Source organism: Grammomys surdaster, unplaced genomic scaffold, assembly GCF_004785775.1.
Source record: "Grammomys surdaster isolate TR1022 unplaced genomic scaffold, NIH_TR_1.0 66, whole genome shotgun sequence".
NCBI lineage: Eukaryota > Metazoa > Chordata > Mammalia > Rodentia > Muridae > Grammomys > Grammomys surdaster.
In genome coordinates this window covers 3,165,643-3,189,941 of record NW_021604568.1, presented here as the reverse complement: position 1 = coordinate 3,189,941, position 24,299 = coordinate 3,165,643, and the positions used below count along the sequence as shown (strand labels likewise).

The window sequence follows — 24,299 nt, the reverse complement described above, 5'->3', positions numbered from 1 at the left end:
CTGTGAAGAGCAGAGGTTTGTAGTGCATCTGAAAGTCCAGGATGATTGGTATTCAAGAGTTACAAGCAGGCACACTCTAGTTTTGACCTGGGGCTGAATTTGACACTCCTATAACTCCTTCTAACCTCAGAAAGACATACTCCCCTGCAGGGGGGAGTATGAGTCTGAGGGTAGTTGGCTAGGGAACATTGGAGAGGCATCTTTACTTTTGCAGTGGAATACATTGCCCAGGGAGTGGCTCAGATGTACACAGAGTGCCTTGATGATCCAAGTGCAGTCCAATGGGTTGCCAAAGCCAATAACGTTTATGGGAAACTCAAGACTCTCCCTCACACATAAGCAGCAGGTCATGGAGCATTCTGATTCTTTTTTGACTCTCCTGACTAGGAAGTTCTTTGACCTGGGGATACTGTCCCTTCTCCCCCACCTTGGTCTCCTGTTCTTTTTAGGAGAAACTTGTTTCTGGCTGTCTTATAAGACTCAGAAGTCTGCACACCTAGGCAGAGACTCTTCTTTGCTTTCTGTGTCTTGGCAAAAATTACAGTGCCCATCATAAAAGCATTTACAACCTAACAACATTTACTGCTTTAACCCAAAAAGGAAGGCACAGAGTGGACAGTATGCAAGAAATAGTCAGGACAGACTGCCCCTCAGGCAGCTGAAGGGCCTTCCCCAGAGCCTACTGGGGAGGGGACTTGAAAATAAGCTCTTCTTACTCAAGATGGTACCAGAGTACTGTTTGAGTCCCACTGGCCGCTTCCTGACCCTAGCGGGTTAAATCAGAAGGGCACAATGGCCACCCCTCCCCCTTCTCCCCCTCCCCCACCCCTTACCTTTAAAAAGTTAAAAAATGTCTGCAGTCAAATCTCTTAAAGGGGCGGTGCTGGTGAACAGTACTCTTGGCACGAGTTGCTGAGAAGGCTGGCTAGGGGCGTGAGTTCGCTCCACCAGCACCAAAACACTGAAAAAAAAAATTCGAGCAAGCGAGCAAGAGCGAGGGAGCGAGGGCGAAAGAGAATAAGGGAGGGGGGGAGAAGAGGGGGGCAGATAGACACACACTTTAGATAAGGACAATTAGTCACCATCGAGACCCAGTAGGGAGAGAAGTTTAAATCAGAGGGATTTAATGAGGGTGCTCTGTGCTTTCCCTGAAGCCATGTCCTCCAGCAGCTCCCGCCCCCCCTCGTGCCTAGCCCTGGTGGCTCTCTTCCTGGCTCTGTTGCTCCATCTCTCCCTCTCCTTCCACGCTGGAAACAGGAGACCTTTGCCTGTAGACAGAGCTACAGGTTTGAAGGAAAAGACTCTGATTCTACTTGATGTGAGCACCAAGAACCCAGTCAGGACAGTCAGTGAGAACTTCCTCTCTCTGCAGCTGGATCCCTCCATCATTCATGATGGCTGGCTCGATTTCTTAAGGTAAGGCAGGGGCTTGATGCATCATTTAAAAATCTAAGTACCCCCACCCCCATTCTCTTCCTATCCCCTGCTCCAAAGGGGGAAGAAAAAGAGGAGAAAAAAGAAGAATAAGAAGAAGAAGGAGGAGGAGAAGGAGAAGAGGAGGAGGTACAGCAGCAGCAGCAACAGCAGCAACAGCAGCAGAAGCAAAACGATCTGTCTTTCCAAGAGAAAAAAAGGAGGTTTCCCCCTCCTGGAATATTTGCTGTGAGGCTGTAACTAGTGATTGAGGAAAGCAATGTTTTCTATTAAGATGCACATGTTTGCAATGCAGAAGGCATTTCAGAAACTTATCAGTTATGACTGAAAAAATGTTGTGCTTACATATACCCACAATTAGTCTCCCCTTCTTAAAAACAAGAGGTTTAGGGAAGTTACAAAAGGGAAGACCTGGAACAACAAAGACTCTAGAGTAGTGGTTGTGTGTGTGAGAGAAAGCAGTGTGCATGTGTCCGAGTGTTCAGTTGGGAGATTGCATGAAAGTGGGATTTGCCACGGAAAGATGGTTTCATCAGTTCTCACTCCCAGACAGAAAACGAATTTAAGGGGAGTCCTGAGCGGCGAGCAACTTGGATTGGAGTTAAACATTTTTATTTTGTATCCTCCGCTGTCATTACCAGGCTTGACTTTGTAAGACACTTTTTATAGATGGAGCCCTTCCCCCTCCGCCCTCCTCTTTGAGTTTTCCTTGGTAACTGCATAGTTTAGTTTTTTACAGTGGAAAAAAATCGTTGCTTGGGTCGTAGTGTACATCATACGCGATCCATAAAGGTCCTAGAAACTCTCAGGGGAAAGCGTTGGGAGTTTTGAACCCAAAGGCAGTGCTGGATTAACAAACCTGAAGGTTGAGACTCCCTGACAATCTAGTTGGGGGTCACCCTCTTCCCGGGTTGTTACTATTCAGGCAGTTGAGCACCCTCAATCCCTTCCCATCAGGGGCGGTTGCAAAGAGGGGGCCGTTGGAGATAAAAAGAAAAGACACAAGAAAAAAAGGGAGGATAAAGCTCTGCAATATTGAATCTCCAAGTGTTAAGTTTTTGAAAATTCCCTCCAAGTTGGACCCTCAGTTTGGGCTCTTCCAAAGAGTCTAGAGTGCTCTCTATCCATTCCAGATCCGAGGTTGTGTCCGACTCATATCTGTAGAGAAAATTTTTCTCCCTTAGAGTTTTGCTTTTTCGGGTGCACCCGCCCCTTAGCGCTCAGCCTCAGGTCTGCGAACGCAGCAGGTAGTTGTAGGCGCTGCGCGGAGCGCTCCTTCCAGGTCAGGGTAGCGTAGCCCAAAGACTCGGAGGTCGTCGCCACCAATGCGGAGGCTGTTTCGGGGTTCCAGAAGGTACAGTTGTCGGGAGGGCGGGAACAGCGCTGCACTACCGGGTTTCATCTTTGAAAGCTTTTCTGTGCAGCAGAACGCTTCTCTGAATTCGTCCAAATGTGGAGTGCGACAGGGCTTTTCCTAAATGCACACCCCACTTGTATTGCATTGCTCCAGCTGCGCGGACTCCTCCGAGTTTTTTCTTCCTCCTCCTCCTTTAAAAAAATGTCAGCTTGTTTGGGCTAAACATTTGCCTGCTGCAGAAAAATTCTGGAAGGCAGCTTTTCAGGGAAGAAGCCGTGGCGGGGCGCATTTGCATTGGCTGTGCAGGCTTTATCCGGAAGATTGGAAATGCGGCGTTTCCCTGGGGCCGCACTCGCGCGGACGTCCCTTCTGCGCTCAGCCGGCCCACGCGACGTCTAAACTGCGCCCGCCCTGCAGCTCGGTCCTGGAGAGCTCAGCCAAACCTTCGGGCCATCTCTCAGAGTAGACATGTATCTTCCCCAAAAGTGTCTGAAAGTGGAGTTTCCGTTTACTTCTGTGCCCTTTGAATCCAACTCCTTTGTGATACTCTTTAACGTCTCCATTTTGATTTGGATTCTCACAACCTGAACTAGCAAGGCGTTAAAAATGATGTATAGACCCGGATTTCAACAGCCGGTTTCCTCAGCATTAACAGCATCTGCAGGGCTGGTTCCCAGCTACTTCCCAGAGTAGTAGCAGTCGTTGGCTTTTAAAAATCCATTGATGGAAATCCTGAAAATGAATAGATTCAAATGCTATTGTCCTGGTACTTAAACGTTTCCCGACACACAAGTTCCAAAATTTGCCCGACGTTTTTTCTTTTTAAAACCAAGCGCTACCAAACCGCAAGGAAAAAGAAAGATAAAGCCCAATTGGAGCCAGGAGTGGGCCGTGTGTGTGTGTGTGTGTGTGTGTGTGTACACGCGCACGTTTGTGTGTGTGTGTGATGGAGAGAATGTTCTCTTGAGACCAGGCTGAATCATTTCAAGTGCCAAAAGACACAGGTTTTACTTTTGGGGGTGTGGTGTGGTGGGGAGAATCCTCTGAAAGGCCAGGATTTATTCTGGGAACCTCTCTGCCTGAAGATTTGGGAAGCTTTTCAGTTACAATGTAATAGAATCAGAAAATCAGTTTTGGTATTTAAAAAAAAATCCTCTTGACTTTAGATGCTGTGCCTGGGTTTAGAGAAAGTAGGCCAACTTTTACTATTTTGGAGGTTACTTATGCCTCTGGGGCCAGCTTGAAAGTTTGGCAACAGAGGTTGACGGTCCGCTCCCTGCGCGTCTGTGCCAGGAGCGCTTTCCTGGTAGTGGCAGAAGCCAGCCAGTTGCGACTTGGCCCTAAATTCCTCACACAAGTGCCGCTGCCCCAACACACCTAACAAACACATCTCCAATCCTTTAGAAATCAGTTCTTCAGGCATTAAGGTGTCGGTGGGAGGGCACAGCTGCCGGCCAGTCGGGGTCAGGGAACAGCCCCAGGGAATGCAGAGGCTGAGGTAAAGCGGGCAGCAGAGTCGGTACAAGGGAGCCGCTGCAAAGCAGTTCGCACTCCACTGGGACTGCAAGCTGGAGTGGGCTTAGATAATAAATCTCCCACCAGGTCTCCTGCAGGGAGTGAGAAGGGGCCTTGCTCCCTGACCAGTGCGCTCTAGCCTTCTCCCGGGATCCTTTCCTCTTTCTTTCTCTACCCCTGCAGCTCCAAGCGTCTGGTGACCCTGGCCCGGGGACTCTCGCCCGCCTTTCTGCGCTTCGGGGGCAAAAGGACGGATTTTCTGCAGTTCCAGAACCTGAGAAATCCTGCGAAAAGCCGCGGGGGCCCGGGCCCGGATTACTATCTCAAAAACTATGAGGATGGTGAGAAATTTGGTCCTGATTTTGAGTGTTGGAGGAAATGGGGGGGTGAGTGTGGGATCAAGCCCTGTGGTGTGTGTGTGTGTGTGTGTGTGTGTGTGTGTGTGTGTGTGTTGTAAGGGGCCAACTTGGAGCAGAGCCTGTTTGAAGTTCCCCTGAAAAACTAGGAGCAGCAGGCTAGGGTTCATTGGGAGTGTGAGACTCCTGAGGTGACCCTGCAAAGGGAGCTTCCCAGGTTGCCCAGGTCCAGGTTGTTTGCTTTTGTGCTGGGCAGTAGTCTACAAAGTTCTGGAACCTATAGGCCACATTTCTGTGGGCTAGTTCTGAGACTTTAACCAGGTTCACAGATTATTAAAGAGCCAGGCACACTTCATTCCTAAAATTCTAGGTACACATACCTTTTATTTCTCTTATTTCTTGTTTTCCTGGACCGGGAGGCAGAGACTTAACCTTTTTAGAAGCTCGGTCTATAATTTAATGGAAGAACACCCTTTATGTTGTTCCACTGTTGAGAAGGTTTGGGAATCTTTGCAGTGGTGTCTCTCTCCTTTGGACTGTTTAACAGTGCAGATGTCAGCCTTTTTTACACCTAGAATCAGATGAACCAAGTCTCTAAGGCTTTGAAAGCTCCAAATTCTATTCCTGTGTGAGAGGCCAATCATTATAAATCTGAACAATTTTATTTTTATTAAGAATAAATGAAAATTATATTTAAACGTTTCCTGTAAAAGGTTTAGTGTTACTATTTGTGACATTTTTAGTGTGACCAGAGGATACAGTTTCTTTCAGAGGTAGGTATAAATTGTAGGATCTTCAGCTACCCATGATGTTAAAGTTGGTAAAAGAGCTAAAAAAAAAAAAAAAAAAAAAAGGCAAAGTTGGTGTCTCTGGGGGCGCGCGCTTTCTCTCTCTCTCTCTTTTTCTCTCCCTCCCACCCTGCCTCCCTCTCTCTCTCCTGCTGTTCTTCTTCACAGTGTTAGTATATTATTATTTTGAAGAAATGGGCACAAGTTTTCTGAGTTGTTGGGATTTTTTTTACAACTTGTTCTTATAAATTACCTGAATAAGGAGATACCTTTATGATTTTGGGACTCCACTGAATGAGGAGTGTGTGTGTGTGTGTGTGTGTGTGTGTGCATCAGAGTAACAAGGGACAAGATGACAGCTTGTTGAGTTTGAAGCATTACTAAACTTACTCAATTTGTCCAAGAGTGAAGGCATTTAAGAACCCATCTTTTCAAAGGTGAAGGCCACTGCTATAAAATGTGAATTGCATGTAGAGTCTGCTGTCACTCAGCATGAGACACTGAAAGGTAGAAGAGTGTGAACAGCAGCTCTGGTGGTGAGAGCCAGGCTCTGCCAACTCTCAGGGTCACTGTCAGCTCTAGCATCAGACAGGACAGGACATGGGGTCTATTAATGATTGTCCTGATATTTGTTTGTTCAAATTCATTAAACCACTTCTTTTTTAGTTTGTGGAAAAACTTGTAAGAGTTCCAGAAACTGCTGGGAGGGAAACAAGAACAGTATATGTCAGAAATCGACTCTTTTCTTTAAATGAACCTTGCATTTAAAATTCTGCCAACCCCTCACTGAACACAATGAATTCTGCTTGAAGTGACGAGTACAGTTCATTTACCTTTATAAAAGGAGAAAGTGGACATCATGAGTAGAAAGAGAATGGGCAGATGGCTGCAAAACTTCACAGAATTTAAAACAAAAACAAGGAAAAGACAACTCTCAAAACACAAGAATAGCAAAGCCTCTTCACTTTCAGTCCTTCTCCTACAGGGTCAACATCGCAGCATCCTGGATAAACCTTCTTCCCACTCCACCTGGCACTAAGCACCCAGAGGCCTGAGGGAGCCAGTTCTCTATTTATTTATTTATTTATTTATTTATTTATTGACTGCAAATTTCTCCTGAACTTTCTTTTTCTAAATATTCCTTAAGATATTTATAGGGATACTTGTTTATTTTTAAAGATGCATACCTTCAAAATAACTTATTTTTGGAGTGGGCTCCCGCCCCACAGACTACCTGGATTTAATTCTTTTAAAACTTTCTTTAAAGTCATCCCATCCAGACGCTAATCTGTTTTATTGCTCCTAGCTGAACTCCTTCTGATTTATGTCCCCCTGGTAATAGGATGCTCTGAACTCTATCAGCAGTTACGGTCTTACCAGGGTTAAAGAGAGTAGGAATGCCCTATTCTGCCCTTTGATGCTCACTATCCTTAAATCACCCAGGTTGTCTTTATTGTTAAATGTTACATTGCAGAATTTAAGACAAAAATGTTTTGGTACAATAACAATTTTACTAGCTTTCTATTTTCTTGTCAGTTTTCATCCAGTGATTACTGTAATCATCACAGACAACTCAAAATAATTAGATTCTTTTAGTAAGTGGCTCTGTGTTACATCATTACATACTTGACCATTAAGGCACCTTATTAAAACATATTCACTTAAACATGATATTGAATAACAATGTCTCTCACAAATACATAATGAAACCCAATGATATTTGGAACTTGGGCTTAGAAAGTTCATGGTGTAGGCCCTGGTCTAACATGTATAAATGTGTGGTTCTAGGTTTCTCAGTAACATATAGATGTTGATAATACTTGCTGTTAATTTTTTTCTGTGAGGATTATAAAAAGTAATTTGTAAATATGTTATTGAAGTAAGTCACTATAAGAAGGCTAAAGGCTCTTACAACATTTATATTTAATGATATAAAATGTTAAGATTAAGAAAGACTGAAGTCAGTGTGAAAAAGAGGAGTTTGCTGTAAGGAATCATTAGGGAGGTTTAAGAGAATATAGGCATATTTCAAGATAGGGAAACGAGGTGCCAAGGAAGCTGTGTGTGCGTGTGCATGTGTGTGTGTGATGATTAGAGAAGAGATTAATCTTTAGTTTTATGATATGCTGTTAGTACAATGAACTGTAGCTGCAGCTTGGGCAAAACCCATATTTTTCTAGTTAATTTACTCATATTGCAACTCTGTTGTGGTTTTTTTCTCTTGAATTAATAATGCAATTAATAAGTCATGTGGCTTCTATTTTTCAAATACTTTTGGAGCACAGTAGAACAACTGCACTTTATTGAGCCTTGAGAAGCCATTTTTTATATATCAATTTGGTACAATTACTATTTTACCCCATGCTGGGGCAATTTGAATTTTGTATAAGCATGATAATGATGGAGGAAGTAAAACAAAATAATTTTTAAGCCTTGTGAATCTTATGTTTGCCTCACTCTCCCTGTTCTGTGTGATGGGCTTTGCTTGTTTCCCACAACATAATCTTGGGAGAACATTTCCTTCTTAGGTCTGTTCTAGCCTACCTCTCTTCATTATGTCTTCAGTGTCTTTATTTGTATGACTCTCTCTGTATGGCTATAAACATATCTGTAATGAAGAGGTATGCCATTTATTATGCATATTAAACACTGTCTAAAATTTTATGTTTATCATGTTACTTCTTTTTTGCTAGAAAATCTTGATTATTTGATACATTCTTATATAAACTTTTTGAACTCTGTTACGTGGTATTTAAAGCCTTTCACATTCAGTTTCAGCTTTTGCTATTGAATGTTTCCATGAATTTTAAAATATGGCCTTCCTTGATTTTTCTGATCTTCCTAAAGTACCTTCTTATGCTAAGCCCATGTCATGTCTTGTCTTTCCTTCTTTCCTTCTTTCCTTCTTTCCTTCTTTCCTTCTTTCCTTCCTTCCTTCCTTCCTTCCTTCCTTCCTTCCTTCCTTCCTTCCTTCCTTCCTTTATTTCTTTTAGCTAGTATATTTCTGCTTGAATGTCTTTCTCCTGGCTCTGTTTAGATCTCACCCCACCACACCTAATTCTTAAAGGGACATGCAATTCTCTTTATTTGTACAATCTCCTTTGAACAGGAAGTTCCAAGTGATCTCTTCTTATTCTGGAAGGCATGCTTTATTCTTTATGCTCTTTTGGCTCTTTATACCTCATATTGACTTGTAACTTCCCATAGATGTGTTTGGTTTACCTTTCTAACTAATATGTAGAATATAGGAGAAGATTGTAGCTAATTATCATGTAACTGACACATGATAAATCTTCAGTAAGTAGTCCTCTTGGCTTAAAACCACTGTGAAAAGCTGCAGGAAGATAAAAGTGACCAATTAACAATGAGTCAAGGCATGTGTAAAGATTCTTTATTCTTTTCCTCCACTGTGTGCTCCCATAAAGTTCATTCTTAATACTATTTGAATAACATTTTTCATTATTTTAGCTACAGATATATACTTTTTATCTTTGTTCATCAAAGTTGTCTTGCTTCCAGGCTATGCATTAAGTCAGTTTTATCAAATTTAAATCTTTGTATCAGGGCAGCAGTAACTGTTACTGTACATGCTTCTTTTCATCTTGAGTTGTTGCTTTTCCTTGTTTGCCTTCTTTAGTTCCTGTATTTGACTTTTCAGCTCTTGAGATACTAGTGCTTTTTCACCATTTCATATACTTTTTATTTTCTTTTCTTGGAGACTTTTCAGAGAGCTTCTGCTATTCTGAACAATGGATTTGAGCATATTTTGTTAAACTCTAAGGCATGGCAGAAATACTATTATTCCATTTTTCTGGAAAGTTTTTCCAGTTCTCATGAAGATCAGGAGTTAATTTCTGTTCTTTCTGCTCCTATTTCGTCAGTAGAGACACATGACAAGACAGCACAGCTGTCAGAAGTCCACACACTGCCCTGAACTTTACAGTGTTCATTATCTCATTTTATTTCACATAATGTTTCTTGAAACTCAGTTTACAAAAACCAAATATTATATACCTTCAATTTAATCTCATGCTAAACAATGAAAAAATGAAATATAAAATAAATAAAAAAATAATGTCCCAAATCACCATTTGGACATAGTGTTAATTGCTTTGGGAGAAATCCATAACTCAGTGTTGAAATAAGTAAGGAAAACTTTAAAGTGAACCAGGCTATTTATGCTGCCTTGTAATATTTATTAACAGATGACAGTGCTGGTTCCAGCATATACTCATAGACTCTAACTGCGTGAAGAGTAACACGAAGGCAACAACAAATCAGGATCTGAGGAGAATAAATTAGTTTGCACAAGTATAGCCAGACAGGTACAAGTCAGGTTGGATTTGTGAATGATGGTGGATTTTAGAGATGTAAAGACCAGAAAAGAAGCCATTAACTTTGGAGGGCATGGGGAATGGTATTGACTCATGACTGGACAGTAAGGAGCCCATCCTGGCTGCATGGGAAAGTACCTTAAAGTTGTCTTCGTGTATTAGAGCTATGTTAGATTATTTTCTACAAAAGCATATTTCTACATTTTTCTGTTAATTATGAAAAATTTGTAATTAAAGAAGAAAACTACATGTGAGAAACGATTCCAAACAAACTCACATTGCTAGAAATTTATCTAAATTGGCTTTTGTGGTGTTCAAATGTATTTTTGGGAGACATGAAATATGTAATTTTAAAAGAAAGGGAAGAATGTATGTGTGTGAGAAAGTTGGATTAAATTCAGATCAAATTTTGATAATCTTAAATTTTAGATATAGTTAAAAATAGAATTGATTCTACAGGCAAAACAAAAACTGGTTTTTCTTGTTATTTCATCATTTTCACTGAGACAGAAAGGACATCTTTCTTTCCTGGCTTCTTTTCTATCTCCCACCCTTCTTCTCTAGCCTGTTGACCTTCCCAGATTTTCTCATAGTTCTGGGTCTTGTAAACTTGGGTCTTGGTACATATTATGCAAGTATTCTACCAGTGAACTATTATAATATATCCCCAGCTCAAGTGCGCACTTCAGCCTGGGCTTTCAAAGACACCTTGTTTCTGCCCATTCATGCCCTTTAGCTAAAGTATTTTATAGTACCTACACTTGATGAAGTTGGAGGTATGAAACATATCTGAGAGAGATAGATCATTTAAAATTGAATTATTCATTCACTTACAATAGCAGGCTTATAAAATGAAGGCCTTAGAATATGCTTGATACTGGGTTTGGTTTTTTGGTTTCAGTTTTTATGTTTTTCAAATCAGGTTTCATTGTATAGCCCTGGCTGTCCTGAAACTCATTCTGTAGACTAGGCTGGACTTGAACGCATAAAGATCCACCTGCCTCTGCCTCCTGAGTGTTGCCGATTAAAGGCGTGAGATACCATTGCCCTGTGCTTGATACTTTTTATGTTATACTTTCTTCTTTTGTAGAGCATAAGCTAGTGTTTTTGTTGTATTAATTCCTTTATTCACCAAGAAGCTTTAGGTTCAGGTCTATAGATTTTTAGATTGAACCCTGGGCCCCATGCTAGTATCAATGAGCTACAAACCCAGGCCTTTTGAATTTTATTATTTAAAAATACTTTAATTTTATGTGTGTGTGTAGTTTGTACATTGTATGTATGTGTGTATGTATGTATATATGTATGTATAGTTTGTACATGTACATGTAGGTACCTGGAGATCCCAGAGGCATCAGATAGCTTTGGAGGTTGAGTTACAGACAGCTACAAGAGCAGTTAATGTACTCTTTACTGAGCCACACTCCAGCCCCTTAAAGTCTAATTTGGAGATGGTCTTACTAAGTTGTCTTGAATTTGTGATCTTCTGACCGCAACATCTTAGGTAGCTAAGATTATAAGCATTTGCCACCATGTCAAATTTAGATCCATCGAGTTGGAGAAAGTAAATGAAGACTAGGCATGACTGCCAGGTTATTCACAGGTTTAAGAAATCAAATTTCTTGTACCACATAAACTATAACACTGTTACTCACACCAAACATACCAAACATCATTCTTTTTTCCTGCCAAATTTATTAAAATTTTTTCTTCTCTTAGCATAAGTCCTGGGAGATAGGGACCTTATAAAGCTAAGGCTTTTTTCTTCCTGGCTTGTTTAGGCTGCAAGGCTTTTGGTCTGGGTTCTTAGTGGCAGGAGCTTTCTGTGAGAATCCTTCTGCAGACTGGGTCAGATGTTAGCCAGCGCAGTCAGTGCTTCCTCAGGCCTCTCTCAGTTGTTCTCAGAGCACTCATTGTGTGGTAGGGTAAAAAGGGGAGGAAGAGATGGGGATAGAATTTGGCATTTTATTTATGCATTTGTCTATGGCAATTTAGACAAAGTGAATGCACACATTCCAGACTAGTGATATGAATAGCTTGTGAAAATTTGTTGAACTCTTTTGTCTTCTGGCTTTCATGTTCCTATCAGAGTTCAAATCCATTTAGGTTTTTTTTTTTTTTCTACTTAGGTAAAGTAAAAAATAGTACTTTTTCTTATTTCAATAAATGCGTGATTTTCAGTGATTTTCAAGATTGTTCTAGGCTTTGAGGCTACAAGAGGACTAAAACATGAGCAGTCCTCTCAGAGTCCGTGGTCTGACACAGTCGTTATCATTCTACAGTCATCCTCCTCGGTAGCGTCTCTTGACTTTATTCAGACTGATCTTTGCTTAGGTCTTCTACCTGTGTACATAGTTGATGGTATACTTGCCACCTTGGATCCACATCTTACATTTTACAATTCAAAATTTCACTTGTCTTTCATAGCTCTAGGTTCACACTCTTTCATTAGCCACTCCTAGCCTAGTGAGCACTAATATCTCTCGGAATTTCCAAAGTTTTCTAAATTTTCTGCACATACAATTTAATTTAATGCAAGTGACTCCCAATTTATATTTGATTAACTTAAACAGATAATTTTTTGTCTTTATCAATTTATTTTTAAAAGATATTAAGCTTGATAAACAAATAGAAATTCAAGTAGATTTGTTATTTACAAAGTTAAATGCATGTATTTTTTGTGTGGAGGGCCAAATAATGAGAAGTGAAAGATAAAAGCTTCATATTTAGAAAAATGAAATGCACATGTGATATTCTTAAACTTGCTCTGCTTTCAATTTTTTGGATTTATTTTGCTTTATGTGTATGTGTGTTTTATCTGCATATATGTATATGCATCATGTATGTGCCTGGTGCCCTCTAAATTCTAGGGATGTGATCTGGATGTTTGGATGATTGTGAACTGGAATCCTGGGAACTGAACTGGGTTTTCTACAGTAAGCGCTTTAACTGCTAAGCCATCTTTTCAGCCCCAGATTGCTCTGTTTTAATATTAGTTATGATTTTATTTTGTTTAATTTACAAATAAAGCTTGAACATAAGTATGTATATACAGGAAAACATAATATATGTATACATATATTTATGTATATAAAATTCATTACTGCCCATAGTTTCAGATATTCACTGAAGGATTAAAATATACTTGGCAGGTAGTGAGGAGTGGTTGTATGTGTGTATGTATGTATGTATGTATGTATGTATGTGTTTCTGTCTAAAGAATTAGATTTTAAACCCAATTTTTTTAATTTGTTCTGGAAAGATAAAGTGTATTGAAGAAAAGTGGGATTGTAAAGCTAAGGAAAGGTAAATTTAGATTTGTATAATTTTTGGAGTTTTGAAGAATGACTCTTTGAATAACAGGAATAATTTCATTACCTAGTATTGCTGCATATTTATCATGTGCAAGGTACTAGTTAAAGCAGTTTGCACCCATTTGCACGTTTTTCTTACCATCAATCCTCTGAGGAAAATCTTATTTAATTTTACAGGAGAAATTGTGGCACAGTGCAGGTAAGCATCCAGAGCCACCTAGCTAATGAGTCATAAAATAGGAACTTAGTGATGTCAGCCATTAAACTTCCAGGCTTAAACTCTGCCTCTTTCTGTGAGATTTACAGAGATTTCAGTGCCAGTTTTGATTCTAACAAGTGTGTACTATTGAGATTGTTGTTTATTCTTCTGAAAACTTCCTTATATTTAAAATGAAGACAGTTAACTCTGTAATCTCTATATAGTGTCTGACTCTAATATTCTGTGAGATACAGACTTAAGGCTCATAAGACACACCAGAAAAAAATACTTATAAGGATAAGAAGGAGATGGTCCTAGGTCAGAGGATATAGAGAAAGCTTTTAGGGTTGTTATAGTTTGGTGAAGGCAATTATTAGACAAGAACTGAATTAATCAGAAGAGGAATCTAGAAGAAGGAGTTTTAGCCTGGATTCAGGGTTAATAATAATGCTAGTAATAGCTATTGATCTCTGTTCTAATTTGCTTTCTATTGCTGTGATAAAACACCATGACCAAAAGCAACTTGAGGAGGACAGGCTTATTTGTTTACAGTAGATCATAGTTGAAAGAACTGTGTCTCATATGTATATTCAAAGGTCTTGTGGGTTAGGTCACATGATAGTTGTTGATAACACAATGAAAAGACAATTACAGGGAACACAAGAATAACTAAAAGAGAAGATTGCCATTTTTTAGGAAATGCTGAAGGAGTAGGAAGAAGTACCCATGGACAGGCCTTTGAGTTCCCGCTGGGCCAGCGTAGCCTGCGAGCATAGGTACTGGATGAACAATGGAAATGGATCAGTCAGTGTGTTACTGAGGGAAGGAGTGGAGGCAGAGAGGTAGGTAAGAAGTTTTGAAAAATATTGGAAAAAAATTGAAAAATTGTTGGGTAATTTTAGATTTTGGTTTATTTTTCCTTCAGGTCTAGATATAGTGGGAATTTGTGGCAGGAAAAGGGAACTGATAAAGGAGATTTCAAGCAAGCCTTGTCTTTGCTTTTTCTTTGTTTTTCTTTTGAATGTGAGGTTTGTTAAACTCCATAAACAGCCTTTTAAGTAGCCACTTGAAATTAAGAACTGAGGGAAGCAAGAGATTACAGTTTCTGCATGTCTCAGGCTGTTTAAGTAATCAAGCTAGTAACTGGTGGATTTTAGGTTGTGGTTTCCCCACTCCGTCCTAGCGCAGTGGTATGTTCTGTGGTAGTGGGAGGGTATGTGTGCTGGAGAATAGTTTAGACCTAGGTGCTTCCATACTGTGAGCTATTCTTTATTGACAAACTCCAAAATAAATAAATAAATAAATAAATAAATTTAAAACAGAGTTTGCAGAATGGTATTCTTAGAGATTTAGGAGCCAATTCCCACATAGCGTTTAGAGGAGGACTGAGCCTGGGGTGAAGGTGGGAGTCCAGAGGACAGAGAGAAGGTAGAGATTTTGAGAGTGCCTTGTGAGAGGCTAGAATCGCTGCTGAGATTTCCAGCAAATAATTTAATGGTTTTACGAGGAAGATATTAATTATCTGTTATAATGCACTTAACAAAAGAGAGGAGGTGTGTGTTTCCTTTGCTGTAGTGAATAAGCAGAGTTGAAACTAGAACGTGAACTTTCTGGTGACAGAGTCACTACTTGAGAAACACAGTCATGACTGAGATAAATCTTCTATCTCTCGTTGGTCTGAGATAGCTATACTATTCTCAACTCGGTGTCAATTTTCTCATAATTATTTGAAAACAAGATTGTAGACTTCCTTGTCCAACTGTTAGGGACCCCTTGGAAGAGTAGACTTTAAGCAAATCCGGTGAGATTTAGATTCAAAAGAAACTCCAGGCCAGACTTAGCCAAGTTGAAATCCGTAGGTGAAACTGAACATGTAACCTAAAACCACTGGAAAAATACATGCTATTGTTTCCTAGAACATTTGTAAAAACCAGTGACTGGCACCACAGTCCAAAGGCCAGGATTTTCAACAACTCGAAGCAGAAAACTTACACTTATTAAATGTCTTCACTAAGGTTTTTGTGTTAGTGGATGACTGAGGTCTTTTGTTTCTTCTGTTTTCCTCATGGCAGTAAAGTAGGAATTTAGAAAGCTTTCAAAATGAACTTTCTCATAGATGTTATAACCACAGGTTTTAAGTTTTCATCACCTAGATGTGGAGCTGAACAATTGAAAACTTGGGGTGGGGGCAGTAAGGAGAGTTGAAGACACATGTGGTGTGGATCAGGAGCCAGTGTAAATCAGGAAGGTGTGCGAAGGGGATTTCCTGTGTTACAGAACTGCTGACCTATCTTCCCTCACTCTGCATCAATAAACTGTAAGTATGGTATTGACCTTCCTGACGCCTTGGAGAGGTGGCTTGCCCCTTATTTGACACTGTGTATTTTCTTGAAGCTCCAATCGGCTTTGCATCAAGAAGAGACTTTGTCCCGAGGATGATGTGCGATTGTATTGCAGCAGCTAGCCACATGTATTGTGGAACCCACACTAGTGTTTCCTAGTCCCGTCACGTTACCTCTGCTAGGGAAGTATTTATTTCTTGGTTTGTAAGTGCGACTGTAATACCTTCTTTTGAATACTTAAATGTCCTGGGCACTGAACACTGCAAGTTCTTCGAAGGTAATCAGTTTTGGTTCTCACTACCCAATGGAGCAGTGTACTTACTAATTGTCTCATTCGATTTAAGATTAGAGAAGTTAATCACTGCTTCCCACTCCTGACTCCTCATTAGAATTAGCCAGGGAAACTTTAAAAACTTTGGGCCCTAGGCAAATTAAGTTGGTCTCCAGGGAGTAGCGCTAGCATTATAACATAAAAACCAAACCAGTTCCCCTGTGAGTCTAAAGTGCACACCTGCATAAGAATCTCTGAATGAAGTGATTTGTCTGAGGCACCTTAGCCATACTGAAAAGTAAATTTAGAGCCCAGGTGTAGCCAAATATTTTAGAATGCTTGCATATTCATCATTAGGGATTTGGTTAGAAGTGAGTTGCCACTTTCTGACACGTTTTCATACAATGTTTATGCTACTAGTTGCAGACCACACTTGGAGCAGTAAAGCTGAGCTATTGGATACCAACACTGATAGATGTTAATGTAGCAAGAAGGCAGTGTGCTCTTGAAAGGCGGTAGTGGAAGGGCACTGGGTGGAGCGTTCTGTTCCATCTATTTTGCTTTAGGCAGGCTGGTTAAATGTACTGTTTTCTTTGGGCTATTGTAGGCTGTCTTACCTGATGAAAGTTAGTACCCTGTTTTTGGACTATCAAACCTGGTGAGATGTCCTTTGAATGAAAAGTCATTGAGGCACTTTCATCTGGTAGAGATATTGGAATTGTTAAATTGGTCAGTCATTAAAACTCCTTTTCCTAATTAATTAATTTTATTGTCTGTGTCATGTGTGTGCACATGTTCATGCCTTTCTGTGCAGGTGGTGGTCAAATGAGAACTTTGTGAAGTTCTTTCATTCACCCTCACATGGTTCCTAGGAATCAAATCCATGTCCTTGCTTCTCAGCGAATGCTGAGATGCCTTACCAACCCATTTACTTCTTTCCTTAATGGAAGCGAAGCAGGAGTTCAGATAAATGAAAGGCTAACAAATTTTAGACATTTTCAGAGTTAAAATTTCATTTAATTGAGCACCTATTATTACCATGTACCAGCCCTTCAATATGTTCCTTTTCTAGGACATAAAAATGAGTAAGATGTTGTCCTTTCCCTTTAAGAGCTTATATTTGAGCAGAAAAAGTGACATAGGATCAATAATGGTATTTCTAGGAAGAAATAATAAAGTGTTCCTGAAATAGTTGAGAAAGAGTTCAAAACTTGTCATCAAATAAATTCACTGTTGTTTCTGATTGTTAAAAACATTTGGGACTATAATTTTGATCATGAGGCTGTTGGTAAGATTGAAAAAACTCTTCACTTCTGAATAGCTTCATAATTTTGAAGTTGAAGATCCATGTGATTATTTTCAATGATATATACATATATATTTAATCCATTTCCTGGAATCTCTATAGTGTCATCAGCCTATATTTATTGAGCACTTCCAAGATGCTTGACACTGAGCTATGAACTTTTTGAGCTCTGATTTGTTTATTTTTTTAAAAAAGCTTTGTTGAGATGTAATTCACTTTGCATTCAACTCATATTCCACTTAAAGTTTGCAGTTCAGTAACTTTGTGTATTCCTGGGCTTGTACAATCATTCCTTGTAATTTCAGGACATTTCCCTCTCCTCTAAAGAAAACATTTTAGTCCTAAGCTGCTTCCTCATAACTCTTGTGTTCCCCCAATGCCAGGCAGTCACTAATATTTTTGTCTTTCTGGATAGTTCAGGTGAATGGAATCATATTGTGTATAATAATACTTTCTGATTGATTATTTATAGACAGAGTTTTTATAGCTCTGGCTGTCCAAAAACTTGCTATACATAGACCAGGCTGGCCTCAATTTCACAGAGATCTGCCTGCCTCTACCTCCCAAGGGCTGAAACTCAAGGCCTGAACCATCTCATGTAGCTTGTGATTGCCATTTTAAAGCTTAGCACAATGTTTTCAGTGTTCATCCTGGTTCTAACACATGTCAGTTGTGATTTCTCTCTGTGACTGAATTGCAATCAACTATATAGACACAATGTGTTGTTTATCCATTTATCAGCTTAATGGACATTTGAGTTTCTTTTTTGACTCTCATAAATAATGCTGCTTATGAACATTTATATGTAAATTATTGGGTAGACATGTATGTTGCTTTCTCTTGAATATATACCGAGGAGTAGAATTATATGCTGGGTCACATAGTAATTCTAGGCTTAAACTTTTGAAGAACTGATAAACATACCCAATGATTGTTCTATTTACTTTTGAACCAAAAGGTATAAAGTTTCATTTTAATGTCTTTGTATAACTCTTTTTGATGTTAGAAATCTTAGTGTATAAATATATCTTTTATTTGCCAAATATGATTGTCATCTTGGAGGCTTACTGTCTTTGTCTGCTAACCTAGGCCCAGTTCTGGAAGCTTCTAGCCTTTGTACAATCTAATCTAAGCCTAGAATGTTTTCAGCATCTTAGACTTGCTGCTGAATAAGCTTGTCCTTTCCTTGTTTATTCCGAGTTCTGACTGGCTGGTGCAGTTTAGCAGTCTGTCTGAAAATTCCTCTCCATGCTGACTGATTCAATCTGGCTTCCCTTAGCTTTTCCTGAGTTGCTCTGCTTGGCCTCATATTAAGTTTGGTAATATTTTCTAACCTTCTGGCTCCTTCTCATTCTCTGGCTTGTTCTCTCTGTGTTGCTTGTTCTCTCTGCAACTTGTCTCTGTACAACTGTCCCAGTAAAACTGCCTCCTCCCTTTGTACTACTCTCTGTTATGTAGTTTCCCCTTCCTCTCCTTGAGAGAGTTAGGGGTATCCTATTCTATCCAGTCTTTCTCTAATTCATCACTGTCTGCCACTCAATTAGACATCACTTTTAAACATGGGTGCTTCCTTCTACAAACTAACTTTTATCTTCATTGTTTGGGATTAAAGATGTGAACTAAGGGTGCATCTGTATTCTAGTCAGAGGGATTAAAAGTGTGTGCTGAGGCTGAGCCAAGCCACAACTAGAAACAGGGTTTTCAGTAAACAACACAATCTTGAGATTCACACTGCGATCAAGTATTCTGCAGCAGTAGTACACATGAGATGGTATTGATTTATAGTACCCAGTGGACAATGATATTCAGCATCTTTTCTTGTACTTTTAGCCATTTGTGAGAAATGTCTCTTTAATTCTTTTGCTTCTTTTTAAAATTATGAAGTTGTTAAAGTTTTAAAAGTATATATTATAGGCATACCTCATTTTATTCTGTCTCTCTCTCTCTCTCTCTCTCTCTCTGTCCTTGTAGTGTAATCTAGGCATGCCTCAAATTCATGGTTGTCGTCCCTAGCTTCCAAAATGCTTGGTTACAGACATGCACCACCTCACCTGCCATGATTTTAAAATTTCATAATGCCCTAGAGGTAAATTCTTTCTTATGCATCTTCATCATTATTATTTTTATTTATTATTCTCATTTATGGAAGAGGAAATTGTGGTTTAGTGGGATTAAATCCTGTATAGATAATAAGTAGCAGAACCAAGATATTGTACTTCTCTTTGGGAGACTGTTTGTCTCTAATGCTTAATTCTTAACACTTTCAGATTTCTTTTTTCTAAAAACAGGAGCCCAGAGCACAAATGCTCAAGGAAGAACATAAATCTTTTAATCTCATTTTATTGCCTCTTTCCATTGACAGTGACATTGAGTAAGGTATTTACTTCAAACTGCAGTTAAGTGGGTATATACCTCAAAGGAATTGCCTCCTTCAAACCTTAATGAAATAAGATGCTGTCCTTTGGTCATGTTAGTTGTGGTCTTAGGTGGTACAGTCATAGAGTTCGTGGCTAGATAACGTCTGTGTGATCATTGTATAACTCTGTATCAGAGATTATGAAGGAACTTATTAGTGACTTCCTCAGAAATTTTTCCTTCTTACTCAAGTATAATAATTAAAAATATTTAATTTATTTTTAATCTTTAAAATAAAAAAATACCATCCTCATCTTGACAGCCAATCTTTTCTCTAAAAAGACGTTTCTATTAGTAAGTCTTATCAGTATACAGACTCCTTTAGATGTCGCATCAGCTCTCTTCCCAGCCTGTTTGGCTGCCTTCGGTGTCTTAACCTTTGGTCTGTTTCTGGGCTATTAAGCCTTCTGCTAATTGGAGCCAGAGATGCTGACGCTTTGAAATAAAAAAGGATCCTTGAGCATCTACCTTTTGCAAGGTGTTTTATGTTTTTTTCCTTTTAAAACAAGAGTTTGTATGTGTTTATGTATGCCATGTTTAAAATATCTATACATTGTGGGACAGCTCAGTTGAGTTAATTAATTAATATTACCTCACACTACTTATATTTTTGAAGTGAAAACATATAGCATGTATTTCATAGTGATTTAAAGAACATAATAAATGATGATTTACCTTTTTCATGTAGTGGAACTGTACACATGAGTATTTCTCAATTTATCCATTGATAGATATCTATAGTGATTCTATATCTTGACTATTGCTCCGATGAACACAAGAGTGAAGATGTTCCAACATACTCATTTCATTTCTTTTGGATATCTATCCGTCCATCCATCCATCCATCTATCTATCCATCCGTCCATCCATCCATCCATCCATCCATCCATCTATCCATCCTTTATCTATCTACACCTAGTATAATTATTGCCTATCTATCTATCCATCCTTTATCTATCTACACCTAGTATAATTATTGCTCATCTTATGGTAGCTACATTTTTAATATGCTGGGGGAACATTTGCATTGTTTTACATAATGGTTATACTAGCTTACATTCTCTTCAGCACTCTACAAGGGTTTTCTTGTTCCCATATCCTTGTCACTACTTACCTTTCATCCCGTTTTCTTGTAGTGCCGGAGATTGAATTCAGGGCTCTAAGCAAGTCAGGCAAGTGTCCTTCCAGTAAGCTACACCTCCTATTCTTCAGCTTCTTGATCATAGATATTCTAGAAGTTAGAATCTCACTGTGGTCTTAATTTTCATTGCTCTGATGGTTAGTAGCAATAAACATTATTTTCATATATTTATCAGCCATTTATACATTGTCTTTTGAGAGAACGCTGTTTAGTTCCTTTCACCATTTTAAAATTGGATTGTTTCTTATATTGAATTGAATTCCTCTTAGATAGTAACCTGATACCAGATGAATGTTTCTCCTATTCTGAGCTTGCCTTTTCACGTTGTTTCTTCCTTGCCAGTTCAGAAGCATTTCACTCTGATGTAATCTTGTTTGTCTAACTTCTGTTGTCTTTGGAGGTACCTAATGTCCCAGTCTAGAACACTATCATGGAGCATTTGTCCAGGTTCTACAAAGTAGCAGTTTCACTGTTTTAGCCATTAATGTTTAAATTTTATGTTTAGTCATTAGTCAAGTTCGAATAACTTTAAAAGTTATATTTACTTATCTAGTGCCTCTCTCTCTGTGTGCGTGTGTGTGTATGTGTGTGTGTGTATGTGTGTGTATGTGTGTGTGTGTGTGTATACACATGCCATGGCATGCATGTGGAGGTCAGAGGACAGCCTGAGAGAATTGGTTCTTTCCTTCCACTGTGTGTGTCCTAGGGGTTGAATTCAAGTCATCAGGCTTGACAGCACACATCTCAACCCACTTGACTCATCTTGCTGACCTTGAACTGACTTTTGTATCTGGTATAAGCTAAGGATCTACTTTCTTCTGTATCTGGATGTCTAGTTCTTTAGCTGCCATATATTGATAAGACTATCTCCCATCTCATGTTTTTGGCATCTTTGTTAAAAATAAGAGAATAAATGAGCAAATTTGTTTTCAGGTTCTTTTTCTGCCTCCATTGATATGTGTCTATTTCTTTTCTTTATTTTATTTTTCTTTATTTATTTTTGCTTTTTTTTTGAGACAGGGTTTCCCCGTGTAACAGCCCTCGCCGTCCTGGACTTGCTTTCTAGACCAGGCTATCTTTGAACTCACAGAGATCCTCCTGCCTCTGCCTCCCAAGTGCTGGGATTAAAGGCATGCACCACCATGGGCCTGGCATATGGGTGTATTTTAATGCCTTCATTTTGCTGTTCGGTTTCTATAGATTGTTCAAGTTAGAGTGTTATTAAAGTCTTTTGTCTCCCCTCAGGATGTCTTTGGATGTTTTGAGTCAATTCTTAGTTCCATATGAAGTTTAGGGTTTGCTTTTCTGTTTCTATGAAAACTTTTATGAGCTTGAGATGGAATATGGGACCACAAGAGCTGGCCTGGGAAGTGAGGATGGTTCAAGGCACTGGGCAGATCTGAAGCCAGTGGGTGTAGAAAGCAGAGCAATGAGTGGGGTCAGGATTGCTGACCTGGTTAGGACTTATCTGAAACTTGTTACAAGCCTGAAATGGGGAGCACAGAGACTAAGCTGTACGAGTTTGTCTGGGGCACAGTTTAGCCTGGAGGCAGAAGTGGGGTGGAATCTGAGATTGGTGAGACCAGCCACAATCTCAAATTTGGTGAGTTGAGTGACCCTTTCACAAGGGTCACATATTAGATATCCTGCATATCAGATATTTACAGTATAGTAAATAATAGTAATTTACAGTAGATAACATTTTAATAACCATAGCAAAACTATAGTTATAAAGTAACATTGAAAATAATTTTATGGTCGGGGTTACCACAAGGTTGCAGCATTAGGACGGTTGAGAACTACTAGCCTAGAGTCTAAGTCTGTGTGTTTAGTCTGTTGCTAGAGCAGCCCAAAGGTTGTTTTTTTCCTCTCTCTATATATCTGTATTTGTATCCATATCTATATCTATATATATGAAATTGTAATCTCCCATTCAGTAGGCTGCTGTTTTGCTGAAATGATGGTATCCTTGTAAAGGGATTTCTTTTTATTTTATTAATTATTTTATTTATTTATATTCCAAATGTTGCCCCCATTCCTGGTCCCCCTCCATGAGTTCTTCACCCCTCTTCCCTCCCCTTTGCTCTGAGAGGTGCTTTCCCAGCCACTCACCCACTCCCACCTCACCCCATTAGCATCCTCCTTCCCTGGGGCATCAATTTTCTACAGGATTCAGTGCATCCTTTCCAGTGAGGCCAGAAAAGGCAGTCCTCTGCTACATATATAATGGTGGTGGTGCTGTGGTGGTGGTGGTGTGGGACCAGCTCAAAGTATGCTCTTTGTTTGGTGGCTTAGCCTCTGGGAGCTCTGAGGGTTTCAGATTAGTTGACACTGTTGTTCTTCCTATGAGGTTGCAATCTCCTTCAGCTCCTTCAGTCCTTCCCCTAACTCTTCCATAGGAGACCCTGATCTCAGTCCAGTGCTTGGCTGTAAGTATCTGCATCTGTCTCAGTCAGCTGCTGGTAGAGCCCTTCAGAGGACAGACATGCTTGGCTCCTATCTGCAAGTACAGCATGGCATTAGTAATAGTGTCCATCTTCTGAGAGCTCCTTCAATGTCTTTCTTCAGTGACTTGAAGTTCTTGCCATACAAATCTTTCACTTACTTGGTTAGAGTTAAGTCAAGATATTTTATATTATTTGTGACTATTGTGAAGGGTGTTGTTTCCCTAATTTCTTTCTCAACCCATTTATCTTTTGTATAAAGGAAGGCTACTGATTTGTTAGAGTTAATTTTTATATCTAGCCACTTTGCTGAAGTTGTTAATCAGCTGTAGGAGTTCTCTAGTAGAATTTTTGGGGTTGCTATCATATCATCCAACAATAGTGATACCTTGACTTCTTCCTTTCCAATTTGTATTTCTTTGACCTCCTTTTGTTGTCTAATTGCTCTAGTTAGAACTTCCTGTACTATATTAAATAGATGAGGAGAGAGTGGGCAGCCTTGTCTGGTCCCTGATCTTAGTGAGATTGCTTCTAGTTTCTTTCAATTTAATTTGATGTTGGCTGTTGATTTGCTGTATATTGCTTTTATTGTGTTTAGGTATATGCCATGAATTCCTTATCTCTACAAGACTTTTCACATGAAGGGGTGTTGTATTTTATTGAGGGCTTTTCCAGCATTTAATGAGATGATCATGTGACTTTTTTCCCTTGAATTTGTTTATATAGTGGGTTATGTTGATGGATTTCTGTATATTGAACCATCCATGCATCCCTGGGATGAAGCCTACTTTGATTGTGCTGAAAGATCGTTTTGATGTGTTCTTGGATTTGGTTTGCAAGAATTTTATCGAGTATTTTTGCATCAATATTCATAAGTGAAATTGGACCAAAGTTCTCTTTCTTTGTTGGCTCTTCATGTGGTTTAGGTATCAGAGTAACTGTGGCTTCATAGAATAAATTCAGTAGTTTTCCTTCTGTTTCTATGTCATGGAATAGTGTGAGGAATATTGGTATTAGCTCTTCTTTGAAGGTCTGGTAGAATTCTGCACTAAAACCATATGGCTCTGGGATTTTTTTTTTTTT

General features: G+C 39.3%; 1 protein-coding gene across 3 annotated transcripts in view; it reads left to right on the top strand.

Annotated features, from left to right (window-relative positions):
• The first annotated feature begins 1,088 nt into the window (after nt 1-1,088).
• The window catches only part of Hpse2 (heparanase 2 (inactive)), a 593,647-nt gene continuing 570,436 nt past the window's right edge, over nt 1,089-24,299 (top strand). For 2 of the 3 annotated variants that reach the window (XM_028773848.1, XM_028773840.1), the window contains exons 1-2: nt 1,127-1,416; nt 4,490-4,647. In XM_028773848.1, coding sequence (XP_028629681.1) covers nt 1,127-1,416; nt 4,490-4,647 — 448 coding nt within the window. Of the gene's footprint in view, nt 1,417-4,489; nt 4,648-24,299 lie in introns of all 3 variants that reach the window. The other variant, XM_028773832.1, reaches the window with a different exon arrangement.